We start from the raw sequence: 25,255 nt of genomic DNA, 5'->3' as shown, positions 1-25,255 counted from the left end.
TGAGAAGACACTAGATTGTTCATATATAACAAGGAGTTGGTGACGGAGTTGGGAATTCTTTTATTTCTTAATTTTCCATGCTAGATTGCTAAGTTTTGTCCTTGTTTTTCCTGCTGTCCCGATACCTTTCTATATGACATCTTTACCTCTGACCAGATGACAAATGGAAGTATAGGCATTTGGCCAACTTAAGGTACATGGGTATAATCCCTTTACAATGAGGTTTCCTGGGACGGAGTTGGCAAATTATGGCCCAAATCTGGCCCTTTGCCCATTTTTATAAGTTTTTTTGGAACACAGTCGTGCCTTTTCACTTCTGTGTTTTCTCTGGTTGCTTTTATGTCACAATGGTGGGATTGAGTAGTTGTGACACAGACCACGAGCCTTACAAAATCTGAGAATGTTTTCTAGCTCTTTATAGAAACCGCCTGCCCAGTCCTGGCCAACTCTTGCTTGTAGGGGGTTAGGGAATGGAGTTAAAAATGTGAAGTCTCCTCTGTACCCTGTAGGCCTGTGTAGATTTTCCTGTTCTCCAGTTTCACGGTGCTGTGATCATTAACTGGTACTTTCAGTTTGGTCTTGCTCTTTTCTCAGAAACTAACTTTTCCCCTCTCTCTCTCTCCACCCCTGTTTCACCCTCGCAGGATGAAAGGAGACCCAGAAGTCAACCCAAAGATCTGTAAGTGGTTGAAATGCTTGTGCCTTTGTGCTGTGCTTTGTGTAATTTTCGTTACTGAAATTACCATTCTAGAGATCGGTGCTGATGTAGAGGTTTACACGGAGGTGCTGATGCGCTCAGAAGACTGGATCCGCTCGGGCGGGGTTGGATAAGAAATTAAGCTGGGCCTCCTCTGCCACTTGGGTGGCTGTGCCACCCCTGCACGTCTTGTGGGTCCCTTCCCTCCCGGCACTTCTCGCTTGGCCCGCGTTGGAGGGGTCACGGGGGCTGCTTTTGGAGTTCAAACAACTTATCAGTGCTCCTTTTAGAGCCACCGTGACAAGGGGCTTTCTTTATTGGATCGGAAGAAAGAATCTTGCCCAGATACGTTCTGAATATTTTGCTTTTCAATATGGAGGCATTAGTTTTTGTTTTCGATGTGAGTTGGCAATAGGGTTATTCTGAGCAAAGATTTGGCATATGTTTATTTGCCTAACAGAGCTGCCAAACGGAGACCTGAAGAAAAAGAACCTGAAAGAGTAAAACCACAAGTTTCTGAAGAAAAAGATGAGGATGAAAAGGTAAGCTCTTGTTTTTTAATCCTTTGTTTCCTACATCCCAAAGTGACTTTTTTTTTTTAAGTAAACTTTTTGTTCTGGAGACATTCGAGCATACCCCGAAGTAGGCCGAATAGGGCAGCAGGGCCTCGTGTTCTCATCGGCCTGCCACAGCTCTCTGCTCATGGCCAAGTGTTTGAGTCGGTCCCTGCCTGTTCTCCCAGCCTCCCTCACCCCTGGGTGATGCTGAACAAATCCCTGACATTACTGAGACAGTTACAGAAGAACTTCCTATAAAAGGACTCTCTTCTTAAATATCCCCACAAGGTCATCATTAATACAATGTCAAAGGTCTAGTCTGTTCAGATTTCCCTGCCTAGAAAAAAGAAACAACGGGGACTCTGAATCAGGACCCAGACAAGGCCTATATGGTGAATTTGGTTTCTATTTGTCCTGTCTCCTCCAGAGTCTTACCCCCTCATCTGCCTTGCAATTTATGAAGGGATCTGGCTTACCCATAGAGTTTCTGGGTCCTGGTGTTTTGTTGCTGCACCCCTCTTGAGTTAAACCTCTCTCCAGCCCTGTCTCCTACGGACTGATGGTTAGGTCTGGGGGCTCGACCAGATGCAGGTCCTTTGTTGCCCAGTGGACTCTGAGGGGGTGCCAGGTGCTTCCTGTCATGTCACACCGGAAGGCACAGTTGTCTATTTATGGTGTTAAGACTGATCCATCCATTGTAAAGCTTCTCTCTGCTTCTCACCTAATGTTTGTAACAGTCATTGCTTAAATCTGTTTCACTGGGAGCTGCAAAGTGGTGATAGTCCACAGTTCTCTCATTCCTTCACTCGCCAAACATAACTCCAGAAAGAAGTTTCCTCTTTTTTTAATGGTAGACTAATCCAGTGGTGCACTCTGGGTGGTTTAAACAACAGACGTTTATTTTTCCACAGTTCTGGAGACTCAGAGTCCAAGATCAGAGTGCCGCCAGGGTTAGTTCCTGGTGAGGCCTTTCTTCCTGGCTTGCCGACGGCTGCCTTCTCACTGCGTCCTCCCAGGCTCTTTCCTGTGTGAGTGTGGAGGGAGAAGAGGGAGCCTGGTGTCCCTTCCCCTTCTGAAGAGGACACCAGCCCTGTTGGATTAGGGCCACCCTTAGAACCTTGGTCACCTCCTTAAAAGCCTCTTCTCCAAATACAGCCACATTCGGGGTTAGGGCTTCAACATGAACTTTAGAGGGACTTAATTCAGTCCACAGACCCCTCATCAGTTGTTTATTTGCCTTGAGGTACTGCTTGTACGGGTAAGCTAAGCTTTTTTTTTTGTTTTTAATGGTTTTTGTTAGGAGTCTCTTAAGGAAGTCTTTAGTTACAAGAATTTTGAATAGAAGACTCTAGACACTGGAGATGGCTTGGACCTCACTGGTCCCTTGACTCTCTTCCTCTCTGCCTCTGACTAGGTTTTGTGATGACTGTGTATATAAAATTGTGGAGCATTGGTGCGCCTGGGTGACTCAGTCAGTTAAGCATCTGACTTCGGCTCAGGTCATGATCTCATGGTCCGTGAGTTTGAGCCCCGTGTGGGGTTCTGTGCTGACAGCTTAGAGCCTGGAGCCTGCTTCAGATTCTGTGTCTCCTTCTCTGCCCCTCCCTTGCTCACGCTCGGTCTCTCTCTCTCTCTCTCTCTCTCAAAAATAAATAAATATTTAGAAAAATGTAAAAAATAAAATTCTGGAGCATTGTCCAGATGTAAAATACTTTTGTACCCTCTTTTGTTCTCTCCATTTAGGAAGAGAAGAGACGCAAAACTACGTCCAAAGAACCGTAAGCACTCATTGTTGTCTTGGTACAAAGCGGATCATATTAAGATTCTCGTTCTAGAAAAAAAGATGAAGGGGTTTTAATGAATTGCTAGAGCAGCCTCAGCTTAGCTTTATTTCTTATGGAGTCTGTGAGCTCAGGACCCAAACGCTCCAATTCTGCGTGAGGCAGGTCCCCTCCTTGTGGTACAGGGACACCGAGGACCTGGCACTTCTCCCTCCAAGGCAGCAGCTGGTGCTCACCTGTGTCAGTAGATTAGGTGTAACTTGGGTAGCTTCTCACATGTTCCTATAGGATTAAAAACACACCAACTATGTTCTGCTTTATTCTCAGAACGGAGAAAAAAATGGCTCGAACCAAAACCGTGGTGTCCTCCAAGGTAAACCCACAACTGGGAGTAAAACGGGTGCTGTGGCGCTGGTGGGGTTGCTCAGAGCCGGCCCTCTGAGTGCTGTTTGTGTTCGTGCCCCCAGCCCAATCCTCTGCGGTGTGTTCAGTGTGGGCAGTACCTGGACGATGCCGAGCTGAAGTACGAACAGCATCCCCCCGACGCAGTAAGTTCCGGCTCTACTTCCCGCCTTCTCTTTCCTGCCTCTGCCTCTGCCTCTGCCTCAGCCTAACGGTTGCTGTCTCTCAGGTGGATGAGCCACAGCTGTTGACAAATGAGAGACTCTCCATCTTCGATGCCAACGAGTCTGGCTTCGAGAGTTATGAGGCCCTTCCCCAACACAAACTGACCTGCTTTAGGTAACGCACATGCTTCTGCTTCATTGTAATAGAGCACTTTCCTGAAGGCGCCGAAGTTCTTGGTGTCCTCTTGAGGTCCTTTAGCGTTTGACCCGTAGCCTTTCTCAAGTTGCTAATGCCTCCTGGATCAGAGCCCCAAAGATGGTGGGAGTGTAGTAGATCTCCGCTGTGTGGGTTGTTAAAACCGTACACGTCTAATCTTCAGTCTGTACGCATCCTGAAGCTCATTCATCCAGATGAGGGCCAACCATGTGCTAGGTAGGTACTGACTTAGGTGTTATGGGTACAACACCGTGGGTCCCTGCTTTCCTGGGGGCAGAAGCTAAGTTCTGCGTGTCAGGTGGTAGTAACCGCGGCACATGTGAAAGGCATGGTGAGCAGAGAGGGGCCGGGAGAGTGTGTTTGGGACAGAGGGGAAGTGACTCGAGCAGAACCCTTCGTGGCATAGAGCGTAAGTCGAGGGGACAGCTGGGGAAGGACACCCCAGCTGGAGGGAACAGCAGGTACAGAGACCCCGAGGTGGGCTCCTGTTGGCTGTGCAGGACTCAGTGATGAGGCTGGTGTGGCCAGAGTTGCGGGAGCAGAGGGCCCGGGAGGTGGCTAGACCAAGCAGGGCTGCACAGGCTGTGGCAGTGGCCCTTGAGGTTCTGGAGTGAAGGTCCTGGCGTCTGGACTGCGCCTTTGGCAAGGCTCAAACAAGCCTGTGAGTACGCAGTCCCGTGTTCTGCACCCTGTGCTCCATTCTGCCCCTCGCTGGGGCTGCAGTTACTCTGCGGCTTCACTTTATTTCTTTGTGGGGAGTGGCTTGGCTCCAGGACATGCCCACTGATTCTTTCACCTGCTTTAGCAGGTGCTTTTTCCCTCCCTGAGGAAAATGTGGGGGTGGATCTCCTCTACCATACCTGTGTGGGCATCACTTTCCTAACACCCCTGCCCTACAGCAGGTTAGGGGTTCTCTTGCCCCGAGACGAGATCCCCAGCGTGTTTCTTCTGCAGCACATTTCATACTCCCTGTGGTTGGTGGTTGGCTGTATCCCCCTCTCGAACACCGTCAGGATCCTGATCTGTGTCAAGATGCTGTCCACCTACCAGTGACCCCCAAGGCCTGGCCCAACCTCTGCCTGGTGGTGCAAGTGAAATCTACTGTGTTGATGCGGCTGATGCTCATGCCCTCGTGCCGCCCTGTTGCGTGTCTCAGGACAGAGGCTCGGGAGAGGAGCAGCAGCTGGAGCCCGGGCTGCTGGAGTCAGGAATGTCAGAGCTTGGGAGTCTCTTGGCTTCCTCCTTGAGAGAGGGTCTGCTGTAGACCCTTTCCCGTAGGGTGGGGAGGCGGCACTAAGGACACGCTTCGCAGGGATAGTGTCATTGTAGCCGGACTGCCGGAGTTATTTAAGGACTCTGTTTACCTCTGGTACTTGGGCTTGAAAGTGGCAGGTGAAAGCAGTCTTGGGCAGGGTCCATTTTGTGAACTAGTGGGTCCTGCCTCTGCCTAGGACTTAGAACTTCTCCCTGTCGTCGTGGATAGCTTGCCGGGCTGGGCACTGTATCCTCCCCTTCTGTGGGTCCTCCATATCCTCCCCTCCCTGGCTATGTGTCCATCTTTCCCGCTGGACTTGAGTCCCGAGGGCAGAGAGATGACCCGTGTGTATCTACCATACCTGACACGTAGTAGGGGTTTCAATTCAGGATGTTCATGTCTGTCCACCATGCCTGGCACATGGTGGGGGTTTCAGTTCAGGGTGTCCGTGTTTGCATTTCTGAAGTTCTGTGCGGTTTCAGGATGAGGATTTCTGGCTTCCAAGGGCCTAGGCTGTGGGAGTGTGATGGGGGGTGGTGCTCTCAAGACCTGCGGATTCTGTGTCGCCCGCCTGGGCCTTTGCACCACGGGATGGTACTTCTTGCCCGGAAGGTGCTCTTTGAGGCCAACACGAGCGGTTCCATAAGCAGAAAGCCCCCCCCCCACCCCCAACACACACATACACACCCTGATTTCATGTTCTTCTGCAGTTTGACATTTGGGTGGTAGGACTGTGGATGGATGCCCTCAAACTCCAGATTTAACCCTCCAAATGAGGTGGAAGTATGTCCTTCCCATATCTTTACATCTGTTTTCATGCTGTTAGGTAATAGGTCTTACTGTGCTTCTTATTAAGGTGAAGTTCCTATAACATTGAGCATATATAAAACACTGAATGCGTAAATGCAGAGAAAGCAGAGTGGGGATTGCCAGGGGCGGGGATGGAATAGGAAGTAGTGACTGGTTAATGGAGAGAAGGTTTTCTTTGTGGGCAGTAAAAGCATTTTGGAGCTAGATCGAGGTGGTGGCCACAGCCGTAAGCAGCATGTGTCTGAGAAGCCAGTGCTTGTCCGATAGCAGTGTGCCGAGGGAAGACGCAGTAGTGCGTTGTTCCCTTGTGAGGTTTCCTGTCACCCCACTCTAAGACTCCCTGACTTCTTGGTGTCACCTTTGTAGATGCCTAGGTCTGCAGGCATCAAGATCCTCTTGATGCATAGGTGGGAGAATTGGGTAGAAACTGGGTGAGGACACTGTGCCAATGAAGTGTTCTGATAGCCGAGGAGGTTAAGAGTCTAGGACTTGCACGCGGTCTCGTCACCTTGGGTCTGAGCTTGATTGTGTACTTCTGCCTGCCTTCACTGGTCGGCTGGTAACTGCTGTCTGTCACCTGTCTAGCGTGTACTGTAAGCGTGGTCACCTGTGCCCAATCGACACTGGTCTCATTGAGAAGAACGTTGAGCTCTTCTTTTCCGGTTCAGCAAAACCAATCTACGATGATGACCCGTCTCTTGAAGGTCAGTGGAACGTTCCAGGTTATGTTTGGGCAGAGATCTTAAAAACAAAGCTTACCTGCAAAGCACTATTCAGTTGGAACGACTGTCCCTTAAAGTTAGGGCTTGAGACTGTGTTGTGAACAGCTATTAGCAAACTCGCTCTGGTGGCTCTGAGGACTGCCCAGTTTGGCTGACAAGAGAAGTCACCTCGGGGGCACTCAGAGTGCCACTGGCCCTTCTGGGGTTTGATGGGAGTCATAGTTCTTAGTCCATTTCTTTTCAGGAAACTTTCTTTTTCCTAGGTGGTGTTAATGGCAAAAATCTTGGCCCCATAAATGAATGGTGGATCACTGGCTTTGACGGAGGTGAAAAGGCGCTCATTGGCTTCAGCACCTGTAAGTGTGTGGCCAGTTGTGGACCGTGATGGAATCGGAAAGGGGCCCTTGTTCCTGTCCTCCCCTGGGCTTGGTTGGGCTTGGGTGGGATGTTTCAGCCTCCCGTGAATGGCACGTGACTAACTTGTGACTATTTGGGAACCATGTCATTAGGATGGTTTCCATTACGAAACCATCAGGATGACTTTTTTGTAGGGGTTACAGCTGGCCCTCCAGTTAGAAGTGCCAGTCCTATTCTTACAGCTCAAACTCCGACTGAATTCCAAAAACAAGAGAGGAGCCCAAATAAGGCCACTTGGCCAGTCTCCCATTCTCTAGCTGTCTTCTTCCTTTTTTAAAATTTTTGTTTATCTTACACACAGTGTGGGGCTCAAACTCCTGACCCTGAGATCACAAGTCATGTGCTCCACTGGTTGAGCCAGCCAGGCGCCCCTTTAGCTGCCTTCTTTAAGATTTTATTTAAGTAATATTTGCACCCAGTGTGGGGCTCGAACTCAAAACCCTGAGATCAAGAGTCCCATGTTCCACCGACTGAGCCAGCCAGGCACCTCCGTTCCCTAGCTGTCTTAGGCCACTTCTGAATGGGTTAACTCTGAATGTCCTTTGTGTTTTGTTGACTTGTGCATATGGAATGACTTTTAGACTATCCCATAGTCTTCGTAGACTCATCCCTGCCCTCTGGCCATTATAGCTGCCATCAGATTCAGACCACTTTTTAAAATTGCGGTTTACTTCAGCTTTTGCCGAATACATTCTGATGGATCCCAACCCAGAGTACGCGCCGCTGTTTAGTGTGATGCAGGAGAAGATCTACATAAGTAAGATTGTGGTTGAGTTCCTGCAGAGCAACCCAGACTCCACCTATGAAGACTTGATCAATAAGATCGAGGTGAGGGGCTCAGGGTCTCCGCAACCCGAGATTCATGCCTATTTACATGCGGCACAGATGTTGCTAGAAAACTCCTGTCTAAAATCAGAAACCGCTTTTCAGTTTGATTAGAACGGTTTTTCTTAAGCCTAAGAGAAACTTCTGATCTTTTTCTTAAAGACCACTGTTCCTCCTTCTGTGCTCAACCTGAATCGATTCACAGAGGATTCTCTCCTTCGGCACGCCCAGTTTGTGGTAGAACAAGTAGAGAGTTATGATGAGGCTGGGGACAGTGACGAGCAGCCCATCTTTCTGACCCCCTGCATGAGGGACCTGATCAAGTTGGCTGGGGTCACCCTAGGAAAAAGGTAAGGACGCAGCAGGCATAAAACCGAAGACCGGAGACCAGAGAAGGTAGAGTGTCCTGTGCACTCCTCCCCAGCCTGTTAACACGATGGAAACCTCTGTCCCAGGCGAGCTGAAAGACGTCAGACCATCGGGCATTCTGCCAAAGAGAAGGACAAAGGCCCCACTAAAGCCACCACTACCAAGCTGGTCTACCAGATCTTTGACACTTTCTTCGCAGAGCAAATCGAAAAGGATGACCGAGAAGACAAGGAGAACGCCTTCAAACGCCGACGGTGTGGCGTCTGCGAGGTAACCTCACCTGGGCCGGGCTCCCCGCGCAATCGGAAGAACTTTCCTCCTGGCTGAGACTCTCCCTGCTCAAATGTGACCCCTGACATGGAAGCTGGGAGAAAGTTATCGGGGCGGGGGCGGGGGCGGGGGCGGGGAGGGAGAGGATTGCATGCCTCATGGGACAAGCACATTGGCCGGACAGCTGTGGAAAGAGGTGTGCTTGGGCACCGCGCTGTTGATCCACTGTTACCGACTAGCCTGGCCGCCTGGGCGGCACTCGCTCTACCTGCATAGCACTGTCTAGAGGCCTCGGTGTGAGGGCAGAGGAAGGGATTACCCCACAGAGGTGCTGCCCTCTCCGAGGGGGAGGACATCCCCGCAGGCCTGCCTCGTCTCATGGTGTAACTTTCCCAGGACAGTGGGGACTCTGTCCAGGATGGATTGGAGGGCTTTTAAAAGCCCTCTCTTCCTGTGGAATTTTTTAGATTTACTTCACTCAGTATTAGGGGGATTAATTTCTCCAGTCACCTAGAGAAGAGATACTTTGGTATCTGCTACAGGCATATCTTGTCTCACTGCACTTCGCAGATACTGGGTTTTTCGTTTTGTTTTTTATTTTTTTAAACAAACTGAAGGTCTGTGGCAACCCTGCATCGAGCAAGTCAATTGGTGCCATTTTTCCAACAGCATTTGCTCACTTTGAGACTCTCTATCACGTTTTAGTAATTCTTGGAATATTTTAAACTTACTTACTGTATTTATGGTGATCTGTGACCGGTAATTATAGCTTGCTGAAAGCTCAGATGATGGTTAGCATGCTTTTAGCAGTTTTTTTTCTTTTTTTAAGTAGGTTCCACGCCCAGCATGGAGCCAAACACAGGGCTTGAACTCATGACCCTGAGCTCAAGACCTGAGCCAATATCAAGAATCGGATGCTTAACCAACTGAGCCACTCAGGCGCCCTATCAATAAAGAAATTTTTTTTTTTTAATTTTTTAAATATTTGTTTTTGAGAGAGAGTGCGCGAGCAAGCGGGGGAGGAACAGAAAGAGAGGGAGACACAGAATCCCAAGCAGGCTCCAGGTTCTGAGCTGTCAGCACAGAGCCCGACGCGGGGCCCAAGCCCATGGACCACGAGATCATGACCTGAGCTGAAGTCAGACGCCCAACTGACTGAGCCACCCAGGCGCCCCAAGAATTTTTAAATTAAAAAATATACTTTTTTTTTAGATTTCATGCTATTTAATGACACATTTAACAACTTAATAGACTATAGAATAAATATAACTTGTATATGTACTGGAAAGCCAAGAAATTAATTTGACTAGCTTTATTGGAACTGCACCTGTAATATCGGAAGTGTACCGTATTTGACTGACTTTGGACAAAAACTGAAATGCAAAAATACCACAACTGCCTTCAGAACCTGTGTTCACACCGTCTGCCGGACTCTGTCTTTCCCTTTGTTTTATTAACAGGAATTCACGTGTTCTCCCCATTCTTTTGGTTTTAGTTTTTCACCTAGCACATGTACATGCACTGTCCAGAGCTTCCTGAATACTCACAGCTGGTGTTTGCCACTGTTACGTGTTGATACAAGTAATCTGGTGGACTCATTCCGATTATTCCACAGTATTTCATTATATGAGTATTCCAGCTTCTTCCACTGTAATAAATAATGCAGTGGCGACATCCTTGAATGAGGCTTCTTGGGATCGTCTCTACATAGAAGCAGAATTGCTGGGGTGTGGGTTTATGCTTAACTTTGGTCTGGAAAAGTCTCCAGAGCGGTAGTGCCCCCCCCCCCCCCGACCCTGTGAGCATGGCGAATTCTCAGTTCTCCACACTTGTCCCGACATGTGTCCTGCTTCTTAATTCTCACTAACCTGGAGGGTACGAATGGGACCTTGTTCTGAACTTCTTTTTCCCCCTTCCCTGATGAGGCCAAATACAATTTTTTAAATTGGTAATTCACCCAAAACAAAAAACTGGTTACCAACGGTTACTAATGGCCATTTCATTCCCTTCCTGAATACTTTTTTAGGTGTGTCAACAGCCCGAATGTGGAAAGTGTAAAGCCTGTAAAGACATGGTTAAGTTTGGTGGTAGCGGACGGAGCAAACAGGCTTGCCAAGAGAGGAGGTAGGTTTGGCCGACGCCTCTCTCCTGGCAGAGGAACATGAGCTTTGTTCGGGGCAGGTGGGCTGAGACGTGCAGGGAAGGCAGCGCTCCCTCTGCTGGTGTTGTCGCCAGGCCTGTCCCCATTACCCAACTAAAACAGCCCCGGTAGGTTTTACTTACCCGAGGGGACTTGCCTATAACCACTGACTCTATAGGTGTCCCAATATGGCCATGAAGGAGGCCGATGACGATGAAGAAGTTGACGACAATATCCCAGAGATGCCGTCCCCCAAAAAAATGCATCAGGGGAAGAAAAAGAAACAGAACAAGAATCGGATCTCTTGGATTGGAGAAGCCGTCAAGGTAATCCTGGAGAAGACCTAGCCTCCTGCCGCACCTCTGAGCATCAAGTCACGCCCGGTGTTAAGCAGCCTGAGCCCCAAGCGGAGAAACCTGCTCATTTGCCTGTGAGGAGCAGGGCCAGCGAGAGGCCAGAAAATGTGTTTTTGCTTGTGTGCCCACAGACTCCTGTTTTCCTATCCTTCCAAAATGGGCCTTTGACACTGTCCTAGGAGGGGTCAGGCTGGTTCCCCTTCAAAGCTTGTTTCGAAGAGAGCCTTCACTGCCCCATCCACCCCAGCCTGGCAGTGGGTGTTTTTGTGACACTCGCAGATGGCCTCCCTGCCGTCCTGTGACGGTCCATTAAGGCACAACTCCTTTACCAAAGCCGGAGAGCAAGTAATCTCTCCGCGCTGCTTCCTTGATGTCTGGAAGCCAAAGATCTGGTCTGTAGCGTGAGGCCTGCCCCTGCCAGATGCCGCTGTAGGCCTGAATGGGGCTGAGCCCCTGTCCTGTGGGGCTGAGCCCCTCGTACAGGAGGACAGGCGCGTGTTCTGCCCAGTGAGTGGAGGGCTGGAGGGAGGTGGGGACCTTGGAGGCTCCCGAGGAGGCAGCGCATCTGAGTCGAGACCCAGAAGGTTGGTGAGGAGCCAGCCTCAGAGACCTGGGGGCCAGTCAGGGCAGAGGCCCTCAGGTGGAAACTAGCTTTCCTTGTGGGAGAAGTAGGTCCTTGTGGCTGACAGAGTTGGGGGCGGGATGTGGCATTAGGACCACTGGGAGGGGCTGGGACCGGCACTGTTCAAAATCAAATGCTGGAATCTGATTTGCTACTGACACTGAAGCGCGGGGCTGACGAGGAGGGAATGTGTGTGCTCTTAGTCGCAGGTTTCCAGCCAAGGGAGCGAAGGTTTTCTGTAGTAGCCAGGGCAGTAGAGCTCAGGGCTTACCAAATTGTCAGGAATTAGGCTTTTATACAAAATAAGAGGAACAGGGGGGTCAAGCCTAGCATAGACCTTTGAACCCATCCTCACCTGAAACGAAGCTCTCGTTTCCAGACTGATGGAAAGAAGAGTTACTTTAAGAAGGTGTGCATTGACTCAGAAACCCTGGAAGTGGGGGACTGCGTCTCTGTTATTCCAGATGACTCCTCCAAACCGCTGTATTTAGCCAGGTTTGTACCTTTTCCTTCGCTTGACCTCAGCACACACTTTCTCTTGAACACTAGGAGATGCTTATGTGTGAATACAGCAGTGGCTCTTTGCCCTGGGCTAGACACACTGCAGATACAAGTTCCCCTAAGTAGACTCGGTCCAGGTTTGCCAGTCGGGTTAGCAACTTTCTTCTGACTCCAGAGTCACTGCGCTGTGGGAGGACAGCAGCAACGGGCAGATGTTTCATGCCCACTGGTTCTGCGCGGGGACAGACACAGTCCTCGGAGCCACGTCGGACCCCTTGGAGCTGTTCCTGGTAGACGAATGTGAGGACATGCAGCTTTCATACATTCACAGCAAGGTGAAGGTCGTCTATAAAGCTCCGTCAGAGAACTGGGCCATGGAGGTGAGTGCCCGGCGCCCCTTGGCGTGCCCTTCCCCTCCCTGCGTGGGCTCCTGGCTGACACCGGGTCCTTGTCCTCAAAGGGAGGCATGGATCCTGAGCCTCTGATGGCGGAGGACGATGGAAAGACCTACTTCTACCAGCTGTGGTATGATCAGGACTACGCAAGGTTCGAGTCCCCTCCGAAAACCCAGCCAACGGAGGACAACAAGTACAAGTGAGTGCTGGGCCCGGGCCCCGGGTCCCCTCTGTGGGGCCGCCTCTGTGGTGCTCCAGGGCCGTGTGCTTATCTGTGCATCACTCTGGCCTTTCACGTACTTCCCTCTGGTGGGGTGTCTTTCCCCTGCTAATCAAAGACCAGCCTGACTTGGTTGCAGTTGCTTTAAGTGTGTGGACAGCTTGGGCACGGAGTTGCCTTTATGAGAAGCTCTCCTATCCAGGAGCAGTATGCAGCTTTCTGTCTTCAGCCTCTTTGAATGTGGCTCAGTGTTTCTGCTACGTATCTTGCATGTTTCCTTCTGTTTTTTAGACATTTTCTTTCATGAGTGGTATCTTTGATTCCATGTCATTCTAGCTGATGAGTGACTGCTTTTAGGGAGGCTTGGTTGTTTTTGTCTTTTTTAAAAAAAATGTTTATTTTGAGAGAGAGCAAGTGGGGCAGGGGCAGAGAGAGCGAATCCCAAGCAGGTTCCATGCTGTCAGTGCAGAGCCTGACACAGGGCTCGATTCCATGAATTAGGAGACCATGACCTGAGCCAATATCAAGAGTCAACCCCCACAGGGGTGCCTGGGTGGCTCAGTCGGTTAAGCGTCCGACTTCGGCTCAGGTCATGGTCTCACAGTTTGTGAGTCCCAGCCCTGCGTCGGTCTCTGTGCTGAGAGCTCAGAGCCTTGGAGCCTGCTTCTGATTCTGTGTCTCCCTCTCTCCCTGCTCCTCATATTCTCATATTCTCTCTTTCTCATATTCTCTCTTTCTCTCTCTCTGTCTCTCTCTCTTTGTCTCTCTCTGTCTCTCTCTCTCTCTCTCTGTCTCTCTCTCTCTCTCAAAAATAAATAAATGTTAAGGGGGAAAAAAAGTCAAACTCCCAACCCACCAAGCCCCCCAGGTGACCCAGGAAGCTTGCTTTTTAAATTCTCTTTCGATGTTTAGTGCCCTGTGCCTTCCTTTGTAACCCCTGTACCTCACTTGTTCAAACTAAAGTCGCATTGGCACCTCTGAGGCAGCAGTTCGGCCGATGGGGTGGGGCTGGGAGAGCTGGCTTACGTGCCCCCAGTGTTTCTCCAGTCAGCCTGGTGCTGCCTCTTGATTTGATCTCTAGTGAAGGCCATTTCTAGCTCTCCTTTAAGGACTTACTAATCAGAAATGTTGAATTTTACCAATTAGCTTTTCAGCCTTTAGAGGTAACAGTAGGAGACTCCTCTGACATCAAGCTGTGACCGAACCAGTCTCTGCATTCTTGCTTGAGGCGTATTCTTTTCCTTATCCTGCGTTCTGTTTGTCTTAGGGTTTTCACATCAAATTCTCAAAAGTGGAATCAGCTTGGCATTCTCTTGTGTTTCATCTCTGGTCTTTGGTCCCAAATAAGTGTTTTCAGAGTGTGAACACAAACTGCAGGAAGCCGGTTTCTTCAAGTGTCTGCAGACATCCTCTACTGGTCACCAGAAGCTTCGGGTGAAGCCAGCTCAGGGCCCCTTGTTTCTGTCCCTCGCTCCTTCAGGTTCTGTGTAAGCTGTGCCCGTCTGGCTGAAATGAGGCAAAAAGAGATTCCCAGGGTCATGGAACAGCTTGAGGACCTGGACAGCCGGGTTCTCTACGGCTCGGCCACTAAGAACGGCATCCAGTATCGCGTCGGGGACGGCGTATACCTGCTGCCCGAGGCCTTCACGTTCAAGTGAGTGCCCCTTTGGCCCAGGCCAGGGCCATGAGCGCTGGACTAGTGCAGGGTTGGCTCTGTGGTCTGTCCCCCTCCCTGTACCCCCAGGACTGGCCGCTGCCTGGACTGTTGCCTTAGTATGTGTGGTGATCAGCAGTATCCCGCCCTCCATGGTAGAGTGACTATAGTAAGTCTGAAAGAAGTCAGAGCGTGTGCTGGCCAGCCACAAGTGTCTGTGGTGGGGGCCTGGCCCCACCCAGCCCTGAGGCTTTGGGGCAGAGACCATCTCCTGTTGTTCTGGTCTGTCACGTGGGAGGAGTATTTCACCTGCCAGGCTCTTGGGATGAAGTGTGTTAAAGGGCCTAAAGGAAAGATTGAATGAACGTGAGTTGTAATCCCATTTGCCGAGAAGTATCAAGATCTCTTTGTGTATCAGAGGATTGGGGCTCTTCAGGGAGAAATCGGCCGGCCGAGTCTCCACGCTCGATCCAGTCTTTGTTCTCAGAACTAGCACGTGGTTGAATTCCAACCAACATTTTCAGAACTTCTCAGTTTCCCGACTTGCAGTTCCTAAAGTCCCAGTTCCCAACCTCAGTTCAGTCATTACGAATTACAGAGCACGGAGGTCAGGGTCCTCTCAGCCTGTGCAGCTGGTGCGAGTACCCGCTTTAGCCCCGGCTGTCCTCAGTGTGGAGGGGAGGACGCCCGTAGTGCTGTCTGCCCAGGTGCTCCCTGCACAGAAGACGTGTCCACACAGGTGCTCACAGGTACCTTCGGAGCCCAGTGGACTAAGGAGGCCTGGTGGGAAAACACGGCAGCTGCTTTCCTGAACAGCAGGCTTCAAGCCTGCAGCCGAATCCGATGACCGGTTTTACCCCCGGAGTCAGGCCAGGTTCAACTTGCCCAGACTGTGAGTCTCCACCCGTGCCCTTTCAGCATTCCCTCTAGGTCAGCACCCCAGTCGGGAGAGCCTAGGTCATGCTTGGTGACAGCCCCACAGCTGTGGAAGTTGCCTCCCTGCCTGGACTGCGTGTCCCTCGTGGTTCAGCAGGGCACTTGGCCTGTTGGGTCACTCGGGGGCTGGGGCTGGTGGGAGCAGTGGCCTCTCGGGGCTGCCGGTCTGAGCCGAGGGAGAGCGTACTGGAGGCAGCTCAGCGTTCCTGCCGGCACCGCTGTGTGTCCTTTCTCGCACTCGCTGGGCAGAACGAGGCACGTGCCGGGAAGTGCCGTCCTGTCCCGCGGCTGGGAGCTGGGAGCTGGGCCTATTCAAACAGCGTCAGCAGCTACCGTAGCCAGCGGCACACAGATGGAGAAACCCGCTTTAAACTTGATGAGGTTTCATCTTTCTCCGTAAATCTCCAGGCGCTTAGCTGCACTGGTTTAGAAGGTGTTTGGATTTAAGTAGTAGTGTTACTGGCCGGTCACACTGAGGTGATTCCTTTTTATGGCTTCGTATTCAGTTATGCGTAACACTGGCTTCTCTGCAGCATCAAGCTGTCCAGTCCCGTGAAGCGCCCGCGGAAGGAGCCTGTGGACGAAGACCTCTACCCAGAACACTACCGGAAATACTCCGATTACATCAAAGGCAGCAACCTGGATGCCCCCGAGCCGTATCGAATTGGCCGAATCAAAGAAATCTTCTGTATCAAGAAGAGCAATGGCAGGCCCAATGAGACCGACATCAAGATCAGAATCAACAAGTTCTACAGGTCAGTGGAGGCCTCTGCTCTTCCAGGATGGCGGCAGACTTCTAGAAGTCTGAAATGGGGTTGTAACAGCACACACGGTGGTATTTTAAGACTTCGGTAGAGGTAGCTGTTTTTCTAAGTGTTTCTAATTATCTGGTGGGTGCTGACAGGGACTAGAATTGTAATTATATTTCATAGCTTTGCTTTAGACCTTTGTCTTAGAGTCGCAGAGTTGTCTCCCCCAAAGAAATCCTTAAGCAGAAGTCAAGAGTATGACAAGATCATGGGGCACCTGGGTGGCTCAGTCGGTCGAGTGACCGACTTTGGCTCAGGCCACGATCTCACGGTTTGTGGGTTCGAGCCCCGCGTCGGGCTCTGTGCTGACAGCTCAGAGCCTGGAGCCTGCTTGGGATTCTACGTCTCCCTCTCTCTCTGCCCCTCCCCACTCATTCTGTCTCAGAAATAAACAAACATTAAAAAAAATTTTTTAAAGAAAGTATGACAAAATCAGGAGTGGAACGTCCTGGGCTCTGCCTAAGACACCCTCAGAGAATCTCAAGTTCTGTTTACGATTGTCTGAGTTGTGTCCCCTCCCCCCCCCCGGTTCCGCCCCATTCTCTCTTCCTGTTCTTCCTAGGTGCCTCTTCCTGTTTCTGGGCTTTCTGTCTGTCTACACTTTTCCTAAGGTCTTGGCTTCACTCTTTTTTTGGGGACCCTAGGAACTCGTACTGATCAGGAGCTAACTGATAGAGATGGGTATAAGGTTGCTTCACTTCTTAACTAATATACGTGAAAGATTATTACAGTCTCTGCAACAGTCATTTGTGTCTACAGAAAAGAAACCAGGCTGGCTAGTGTAGGCAAGAGGAGGAAGGTCTAGATCCTTACTGGGCAGCAGGCGGCTGCTGCTCTGGACGCAGGGCGGGGCTGTTTGCACCGCAGTCGTGGGTGTGAAGAGCAAGCAGACAAGCAGACCAGCTGCTGAGTTCGTGGCAAGGAGGCCCACTCTGGCGGCGGTGCCGGCTTAGAGGGGGGTAGTAACCGATCCCCATAACTGGGGGGTTGTGGTCTTTACCCATGGGTTTTCTGAGCACCCCCAGAAATGGGGGGCCGTTTAATTGTCCCGTTCGCAACAAAGGAGATTGTTAACAAAGAGTCTTCCACGCTCAGGCCAGAGAACACCCACAAGTCTACACCGGCCAGTTACCACGCGGACATCAACCTGCTTTACTGGAGTGACGAGGAGGTGGTGGTGGACTTCAAGGCCGTGCAGGGCCGCTGTACCGTGGAGTACGGGGAGGACCTGCCAGGCGGCCTCCAGGACTTCTCTGCGGGTGGCCCAGACCGCTTCTACTTCCTCGAGGTGGGACTCCGGGCTTATCGCAGGGAGAGGCTTCAGGTCACAGTCACAGCCCCTACGAAAGCAGTTGACTTACCCAGAGTATGAATCAGTGGCATTCAAATTCCTCTGGAACGTGACACTTGCCTTTAAAAGAACGGAGGGGTGCCTTGGTGGCTCTGTCAACTGAGCGTCCAACTCGGGTCATGATCCCAGGGTTGCGGGATCAAGCCGTGCGTTAGGCTCAGCACTGAGCACGGAGCCTACTTTCCCTCTGCCCCTCTCCCCTGCTTGTGGGCGTGCACACACTCTCTCTGTAAAATAAAAAGACTCTATAACGCAGAATATAAACATAGGAGCATCCTTCTGCTTCTGCGGTTTATTTGGACACTATTTAGGTGGCCTCCACCAGCCCTACTGATTCTTTTAGGGTGAGTTAGGGAAAGATGCCCCTTTCCCTGGCGGACTCATGAGGCCCTGCCCCAGGCAGTCCGAGTCCCTTCACCGAGGCATCTGCGGCCAGGTGAGGTCTATACACCGGGGCAGTGGCCCTGGTGATGGAGAAAGGATCCGGGAGTCTGTCGATTTAAGCTGATCACTTTTAAATTGTTTGAGCGTGGCTTTTCTGTGTTACGTTCTCTGAAGTTGATACATGCCTGGGTTTCCCCAGGTTCCACTGTGGATGGCCGAATATATCACTTTTTCCAGTTTTTAGAATGAGTAGTCCAGGGGCTTTGAACAGCAGGAATTCTAATGTTGGGCACATAAAATACTTACATCCTAGAGCTTTTTTTCCCTGTTGCCAGTGTAATAAAATCAGAGTATTTTCACTGACGGCTAATTGCTTGTGGCCAAATTTAGGGAGAAATTAAGTGGGTCTTCAGCAGGCTAATTTAAATTGTCCTTGTTAGGGAAGAGACTGGTGTGTTTCTCTCCCAGACTATTGTCGTTCTTTCCTTCTCAGGCCTATAATGCCAAGAACAAAAGCTTTGAAGATCCTCCTAACCATGCCCGTAGCCCTGGAAATAAAGGGAAGGGGAAGGGGAAAGGTAAGTCGTTATCCACAGGGTTCTTTTCAAGTCTGCCTTACGTAATTCAGGCTACTGATGAGTCATTTGGTATGAAAATGCCTCTGATGTTACCTCAGATTCTTTGCTGTTAATTCAGAATGAGCGTTTAGGGACAGCAGGTTAGGGCTCAGACTTGACTTTTGGCCCTGTCTCCAGGGAAGGGCAAGGCAAAGTCTCAAACGTGCGAGCCAAGTGAACCAGAGACCGAAATTCAGCTGCCCAAGCTGCGGACCCTGGACGTGTTTTCTGGCTGTGGAGGGTTGTCGGAAGGATTCCACCAAGCAGGTAAATGCCATGGGGTTTTCTCTGCAGAGCTAGTAAAACCGGATCAGGCAGGTGCTACCTGGAAGGCCTTCCTGGCTCTGGTCCCGGTTCTGCCTTGAGCGTAATTCGAGGGGGTTCTTAGCACGTATCCGTCCTCGTATCTACCAGGCATCTCGGAAACACTGTGGGCCATTGAGATGTGGGACCCTGCGGCCCAGGCGTTCCGGCTGAACAACCCCGGGTCCACGGTGTTCACGGAGGACTGCAACGTGCTGCTGAAGCTGGTCATGGCCGGGGAGGCCACCAACTCCCGCGGTCAGAAGCTGCCTCAGAAGGGAGACGTGGAGATGCTGTGCGGCGGGCCGCCTTGCCAAGGGTTTAGCGGCATGAACCGCTTCAACTCTCGCACCTACTCCAAGTTCAAGAACTCCTTGGTGGTTTCCTTTCTCAGGTAAACAGAGTAGCAGCCCCTGTGCTCAGGACTGCCTGGCGGTGATTAGACTGCCGGCGCTGGGGTGTGCCGGGGTAGCAGCAGCTGGCTTAGCCGCTGTACCTGCTGAAGGCCACGTGTGGAGGGGAGGCGCCCGGCCTTTGCTTCCAGGGCATTCGCAGCTGGCTTCTTGCCAGGGAGACGGAGAGTCAGCAGGTGCAGCTTCCCAGCAAGCAGATATCAAGGATTTGGGTGTAGCTTCGGGTAGAGTAGGTCTTTCTCTTCACTTGGTGCGTGCGGATGACCCTCGTAGTCTCTCCCGCCTCCCACAGCTACTGTGACTACTACCGGCCCCGCTACTTCCTCTTGGAGAACGTCCGGAATTTCGTTTCCTTCAAACGCTCCATGGTCCTGAAGCTCACTCTCCGCTGCCTTGTCCGTATGGGCTATCAGTGCACCTTCGGCGTGTTGCAGGTAGGCTCTCTTGGGGAAGGGGGCAAAGGTGGGCTGACAGGTGTGGACAGGAGGGGGGCTCGGTGGTCCCTGCACCGCAGCAGATGGTCTCTACCTGAAGGTAGAGTTGAAAAGGACGGGCGTGCAGTGCCGTGAGCTGTGGGGGTGCCGGTGCGGGTGTGGGGAGACGGCAGGTGGGCCCGCACGCCCCGCCGTGAAGCTCACGGCGTCTGGGTCTGGGGAGCACAGAACTCGTGTGCCAGTAAGGCCACCTGCCTCTTCTCAAGAGTCACATCCTCGTGCCTGAGGAGGAGCCGTGTGTTTCCGGCCCCTTCCTCTTGAGAGGCCAGGGTGGTGGCCAGCTGTGGAACTCTAGTAGCAATTTGATCCCTGCGGTGGGGGGCGGGTGAAGCAAGAATGGCAGAAGGATGCACAGACTAAACCGTCGCGGGTTAACGGTTCTCTCCTGGGTGAATGTACATGTGTACAAACCTCAGGAGGAGGTGGGAGACCGCCCTCCGGGAGCTACTGGGAGCTTTGTCTGCAAGGACGGAGATCTGGGGTGACCAGAGGGAACTAGGCTTGACCTGAAAAGCAGCTACCGTGTACGTGCCTGTTCAGTAATTAACAGCATAACTAGAGCTGAGACGGCGCTCTGACACGAAGCCTGGCTGGAAGGCAGTGAGGGAGCGTCTGCCCCTACCCGGTCCAGCCTCCCTGGGTCTGGGGCTCACCAGCCAAACCTTGCTGGCAGCTCTTGTGACCGCCCACTGCTAGGTAGGCGGCAGGGCTCCGTGGCCTCTCTGCTCCCTCTTGTCTCCCGAGTGCTGAGACCACAGGGGTCCTTCGCAGGGCTCTCGAAAGAGCCGGCTGGAATTGCCAGCGGGGCTTACTCCATCTTCTCCAGAGGCTTGTGGCCCTCACGTGGGATCTTTTGTCCCTCTTACTCGTTAAGAGTAATCCTGCCGAGGGGCGTCTGGGTGGCTCGGTTGGTTGGGCGTCCAGCGTCGGCTCAGGTCACGGTCTCACAGTTCATGAGTTCAAACCCCGCGTCGGGCTCTCTGCTGTCAGCCTGGAGCCTGCTTCGGGTCCACGTCCCCCCCTCTCTCTGCCCCTCCCCCCAAAAAATCAACATTAAAAAGTAAATCTGCAGACTTAACTGGGGGCTTGACTGTGCGTGTCTGGCCCTTTCCACAGGCTGGTCAGTATGGCGTGGCCCAGACCCGGAGGCGGGCCATCATCCTGGCTGCAGCCCCCGGAGAGAAGCTTCCCCTGTTCCCAGAGCCACTGCACGTGTTCGCGCCCCGGGCCTGCCAGCTGAGCGTCGTGGTGGACGACAAGAAGTTTGTCAGCAACATAACCAGGTAGGAGCCCCACTCGCCCCGCCCGCCCCGTCGTGTCACGGTGCTTGTTACCCGGGAGGCGTGTTGGTGGCGGGTCTGAACGGCGGAGATCTGAACGGCGGAGAACGTGTTGGCGCGGACGGCGCAGCGCTTGGCCTGCCACACGAGTGCTTCTGACCTCTGAGTGAGCCGCACGCAGGCCGTGGCTGGACCTGGCTGTAGTCGAGAGCAGGGCCCACACCTCCGGGCCATCCCTGCATAGACCGGCTCTGAGAAGAACGCCGCCCGTGTGGCCTCGGGTGGCCCTTTGACCTGGGAGCTAGGTTGCCCCCCTGGAGAGGGCGGCATCGGCCGTCGGGACGTGGCACCTGTAATGTGCGGGACAGCAGCCTCCTGGGTCCCCAGAGGTGTCAGCTGCGTGCTGTGCTCTCGCAGGTTGAGCTCGGGCCCGTTCCGAACCATCACCGTGCGGGACACGATGTCCGACCTCCCCGAGGTCCGGAACGGAGCTTCGGCGCTGGAGATCTTGTACAACGGGGAGCCTCAGTCCTGGTTCCAGAGGCAGCTCCGGGGCTCACAGTACCAGCCCATCCTCAGGGACCACATCTGTAAGGTAATGGCGCCCTCCCGGCAGCGCCGGGGTGGTCGGGCCGGCGGCCTCGTGAGCAAGAACGTGTGGTTGGAGCCCAGCCAGGGCTGGGGGTGGGAAGCGGGACCTGATCCAGGCCCCGTCCAGCTCCTACTCTGCCCGTGGCCCTGAGCCCAGACCTCCTCCTCCTCCTCCTCCTCCTGCTTCTCATCTTGCCACCGCTGTCTGTACCCGCCCCCCCGCAGCAGCCGCAGCAGCACAGTCACGAGGAGCGTCCGCTCCTCCCGGAATCGGTGTCTGGTCCCGTCCCCGCTGCCTCTGCCTCCCCTCGTCTCTTGCCAACCCTGCTCTCTGTGTGTTCTCCCAGATACGCCAAACCCGCTCTTCCCCATCCGGTTCTCCTCTCATCCTGCGGGGCTCAGCCCACACGTCTCCCCCTCCTCCGAGAAGCCCTGTCGGCTTGCCCCAAGCTGTCCTCTCACCCATTTCCCCCCATTCTCTGCCACGTCCGTGCTTGGTTATCTGCAAGGCACGTGCAGTCTGCAGGTCGTCGGGTTGGGCTGCTCTTGGTCTCCCCCGATGGGATGCGAGCCCCTCCTTGGTGATTCCTGGTCACCGTGCTGTTTCCGGTTCCTGGGATGGTGGCGCCCAGCCTACCGTGGGTGCTTAGACACTCCATGAATGATGTGACGGCCGGGGCCTGCTGTGACTTTTCAGGACATGAGCGCGCTGGTGGCCGCCCGCATGCGGCACATCCCTCTGGCCCCGGGCTCAGACTGGCGCGACCTGCCGAACATCGAGGTGCGGCTGTCCGATGGCACCATGGCCCGGAAGCTGCGATACACGTACCACGACAAGAAGAACGGCTGCAGCAGCACCGGGGCCCTCCGCGGGGTCTGCTCCTGTGTGGAAGGTGGGGGCCCTGCTGTGCCGGGGGTGGGGGTGCTTCCCGGCCCCAGCCCCCTGGATCCTGATCCCCCGCAGCCCCCCAGCCCCAGCCCCCTGGATCCTGATCCCCCGCAGCGGTCCAGGGGGCTTGGAGGGAGCCCTGTTGCCTGGGGTTTCCTAGCAGGAGGTACTGGGGGCTGCCACTCGCTGACCTGAGGACCTGGGCTGGGCGTGGACGTCCTGGCTTTAAATAGCTGCTGAGAGCATTTAAGTGATAAGAGTTTTGGGGACAGGGATTGTCGGCTGCTCGGTCCCTCCCGTTCTGTAACCACAGTCTCATGGCAGCCCTCTCTTCCAGCGGGCAAAGCCTGTGACTCTGCGGCTAGACAGTTCAACACCCTCATCCCCTGGTGCCTGCCCCACACCGGGAACAGGCACAACCACTGGGCTGGCCTCTACGGACGGCTCGAGTGGGATGGCTTCTTTAGCACGACCGTCACCAACCCCGAGCCCATGGGCAAGCAGGTGGGTCTGCAGGCCACGGTGGTGCCAGGGAGGGGACGGAGGCAGGGGCTCACAGTGGGGGCGGCCCCTGGGGAGCCTGCACTCCTCACCCCCCGCCCCCCAGCCTCTGCCGATGGAGACCGGCTCGGCCATTGAGGCCTGAGGCTGCAGTGCTTCTCCATGGTTCAGTTTCCCTCCTCCTGCCCCGAATGGCAGGCGGGCCCAGTCCTGTTCCCCTTCCCACCTCCCCTCTCCCTTCCAGGGCCGCGTTCTCCACCCTGAGCAGCACCGCGTCGTGAGCGTGCGGGAGTGCGCCCGCTCCCAGGGCTTCCCGGACACCTACCGGCTGTTCGGCAACATCCTGGACAAGCACCGGCAGGTCAGCCGAGGGGAGCAGGGCCGGCTCTTCCTCTGTCCCTGTGTGAGGCGCCGCTGAGCCCCTCCTCAAAGCGGCCCCAACGGGAGAGAGGCCCCTCTGTCTGACCCAGGGTGCAGGTGTTCCGGGGGAAAGCAGGGCTCATGGGGTCACTTCTGAGGGGACACGGAGCCCCCGGAGTTTGTTGGACGATTGGCCTCAGTATTGCCAGGAAGGGGGCACCCGGAAGGAGAGAGCCTGTCACTGGGACTCAGAGTGCTCGAGGGTCAGGCTGTGGTTAATTAAGCACATTGGTTGTCACTTCACAGCTCTGAGGCAGGTTTAGCCCAAAGCAAAGTTCCAGGGCACTGAACTTGAGTGAAGGAGCAGACAAAATGGGCTCAGGGTGGGAACGAACCCACAGTTCCTCGCTGATACTCAGGGTGTTAAGTTTACTATTTCTTAATTACATGTATTTCCATCTAAGGAATGCCTGTTCATGGCTTACAAAGCAACAGTACCCCGGGGGTTCTAGCAACACCCCCTCCTTCCTGTTCTCTGGAAAGAATCCCTCTTGGCTGAAAGTGAAGCATGGTGACCTCCGTGTCGATCTGAGTTTTTCTAAAGCCCGCTAAAGGTCCCTTTTCTGTGGGTGGGCCTGGACACGGGGTTCAGGGTGGGGAGGCAGGCCGGTTGGAGGGTCCCTGAGCCGTCATGGTGGAACCGGCTCCGGAGGCCCACGTGAGCGGGGCTCACGTCATTGAGAAAAGGCTGCCACTGACCCCGGCCGTGCCAAGCCACGCACCGCCCTCCTTCCCTCCTTCAGGTGGGGAACGCTGTGCCGCCGCCTCTGGCCAAAGCCATCGGCTTGGAGATCAAGCGCTGTATGTTGGCCAAAGCTCGAGAGAGTGCCTCAGGTACGGTGGGAGCCGCTGGCGTGCAGGTCGGGGCCCGGGGCCCTTTCCTCAGGCTGCGTGGCCTGGCTCAGATGCCAACCCAGGCTGGGAACGTAGGGAACCCCTGGGAGCAGGGCGCGGTCTCCCTCTGTTCACTCAGAGCTGCTGCACGTCTCACTTGGAGGGCCATTAACATCGACACCTGGCTGCTAACCTAGTTCTCGATTTTTCTCTTTTTTTTAAGTATGTGTCTTTTGCGAGAGACAGGGAGGGGGGAGGGGGAGAGAGAATTGTAAGCAGGGCCTGCGCTGTCAGCACAGAGCCCGACATGGGCTCGAACCCACGAACCGTGAGACCATGACCGGAGCCGAAATCAAGAGTTGGAAGCTTAATCGACTGAGCCACCCAGGGGCCCCTAGTTCTGTTCGTTACGCTTGCCCGTTGCGTCGTGCAGGGTCGTGCGTGTTCTCTGCGATGACTCTACCTTTTATTTCTCTTTAGTGAAAATCAAGGAGGAGGAAGCTACCAAGGACTAGTTTTGCCCTCCCGTCACCCTTGTTTCTGGCACCAGGGATCCCCAACATGCACTGATGTTGTATTTTTAACATGTCAAAATCTGTCAGTTCAAATGTGTTGTACACGGTGTTTGTGGCCTTGGCTGACATGAAGCTGTTCTGTGAGGTTTGCTTATCAACTAATGACTTAGTGATCAAACTGTGCCGTACTTTGTGCATTCTGGATTTTAAAAGTTTTTTATTATGCGTTATATCAAATCTACCACCGTATGAGTGGGAATTAAGACTTTATGTAGTTTTTATATGTTGTAATATTTCTTCAAATAAATCTCTCCTATAAATCACCCTGGCTGGTGACTTGTGATTTACGTAGGGCTTCTGGCTGACTCTTGGCTGAGCCCGGATGAGAATGGGCTCTCAGAGCTGCAGGTGATCCCATAGACGTGTTTGTCCGAAGTTAGATCATTCCGCATGTGCTATGCCTGTGTTTGGGGCTGAGGGTTAACTTGTTTCAGTTCTGGCTGAGACCCAAGTGAATCTCGCTTAGTGTGGCTTCCAGGAGAGC

General features: G+C 53.2%; 1 protein-coding gene across 6 annotated transcripts in view; it reads left to right on the top strand.

Annotated features, from left to right (window-relative positions):
- Positions 1–25,034, top strand: part of DNMT1 (DNA methyltransferase 1) — a 46,422-nt gene extending 21,388 nt beyond the window's left edge. For 5 of the 6 annotated variants that reach the window (XM_023245156.2, XM_023245159.2, XM_006928387.5 and 2 more), the window contains 30 exons: positions 645–679; positions 1,158–1,239; positions 2,998–3,032; positions 3,363–3,408; positions 3,503–3,583; positions 3,667–3,776; positions 6,469–6,587; positions 6,869–6,961; positions 7,699–7,850; positions 8,010–8,197; positions 8,303–8,486; positions 10,513–10,610; positions 10,805–10,952; positions 11,984–12,099; positions 12,281–12,485; positions 12,566–12,699; positions 14,201–14,374; positions 15,844–16,065; positions 17,215–17,407; positions 18,348–18,432; positions 18,610–18,738; positions 18,886–19,168; positions 19,480–19,621; positions 20,798–20,964; positions 21,379–21,556; positions 22,250–22,445; positions 22,779–22,945; positions 23,187–23,303; positions 24,106–24,196; positions 24,677–25,034. In XM_023245156.2, the coding sequence (XP_023100924.1) occupies positions 645–679; positions 1,158–1,239; positions 2,998–3,032; positions 3,363–3,408; positions 3,503–3,583; positions 3,667–3,776; positions 6,469–6,587; positions 6,869–6,961; positions 7,699–7,850; positions 8,010–8,197; positions 8,303–8,486; positions 10,513–10,610; positions 10,805–10,952; positions 11,984–12,099; positions 12,281–12,485; positions 12,566–12,699; positions 14,201–14,374; positions 15,844–16,065; positions 17,215–17,407; positions 18,348–18,432; positions 18,610–18,738; positions 18,886–19,168; positions 19,480–19,621; positions 20,798–20,964; positions 21,379–21,556; positions 22,250–22,445; positions 22,779–22,945; positions 23,187–23,303; positions 24,106–24,196; positions 24,677–24,711 (4,005 nt within the window). In that variant the 3' untranslated portion in view covers positions 24,712–25,034. Of the gene's footprint in view, positions 1–644; positions 680–1,157; positions 1,240–2,997; positions 3,033–3,362; positions 3,409–3,502; positions 3,584–3,666; positions 3,777–6,468; positions 6,588–6,868; positions 6,962–7,698; positions 7,851–8,009; positions 8,198–8,302; positions 8,487–10,512; positions 10,611–10,804; positions 10,953–11,983; positions 12,100–12,280; positions 12,486–12,565; positions 12,700–14,200; positions 14,375–15,843; positions 16,066–17,214; positions 17,408–18,347; positions 18,433–18,609; positions 18,739–18,885; positions 19,169–19,460; positions 19,622–20,797; positions 20,965–21,378; positions 21,557–22,249; positions 22,446–22,778; positions 22,946–23,186; positions 23,304–24,105; positions 24,197–24,676 lie in introns of those variants that run through there. The other variant, XM_045045361.1, reaches the window with a different exon arrangement.
- The last annotated feature ends 221 nt before the right edge of the window (positions 25,035–25,255 follow it).

Source organism: Felis catus, chromosome A2 (assembly GCF_018350175.1).
Source record: "Felis catus isolate Fca126 chromosome A2, F.catus_Fca126_mat1.0, whole genome shotgun sequence".
NCBI lineage: Eukaryota > Metazoa > Chordata > Mammalia > Carnivora > Felidae > Felis > Felis catus.
Note: the sequence above shows the minus strand (reverse complement) of the source record. Positions and strands in the feature narration are given on the sequence as shown.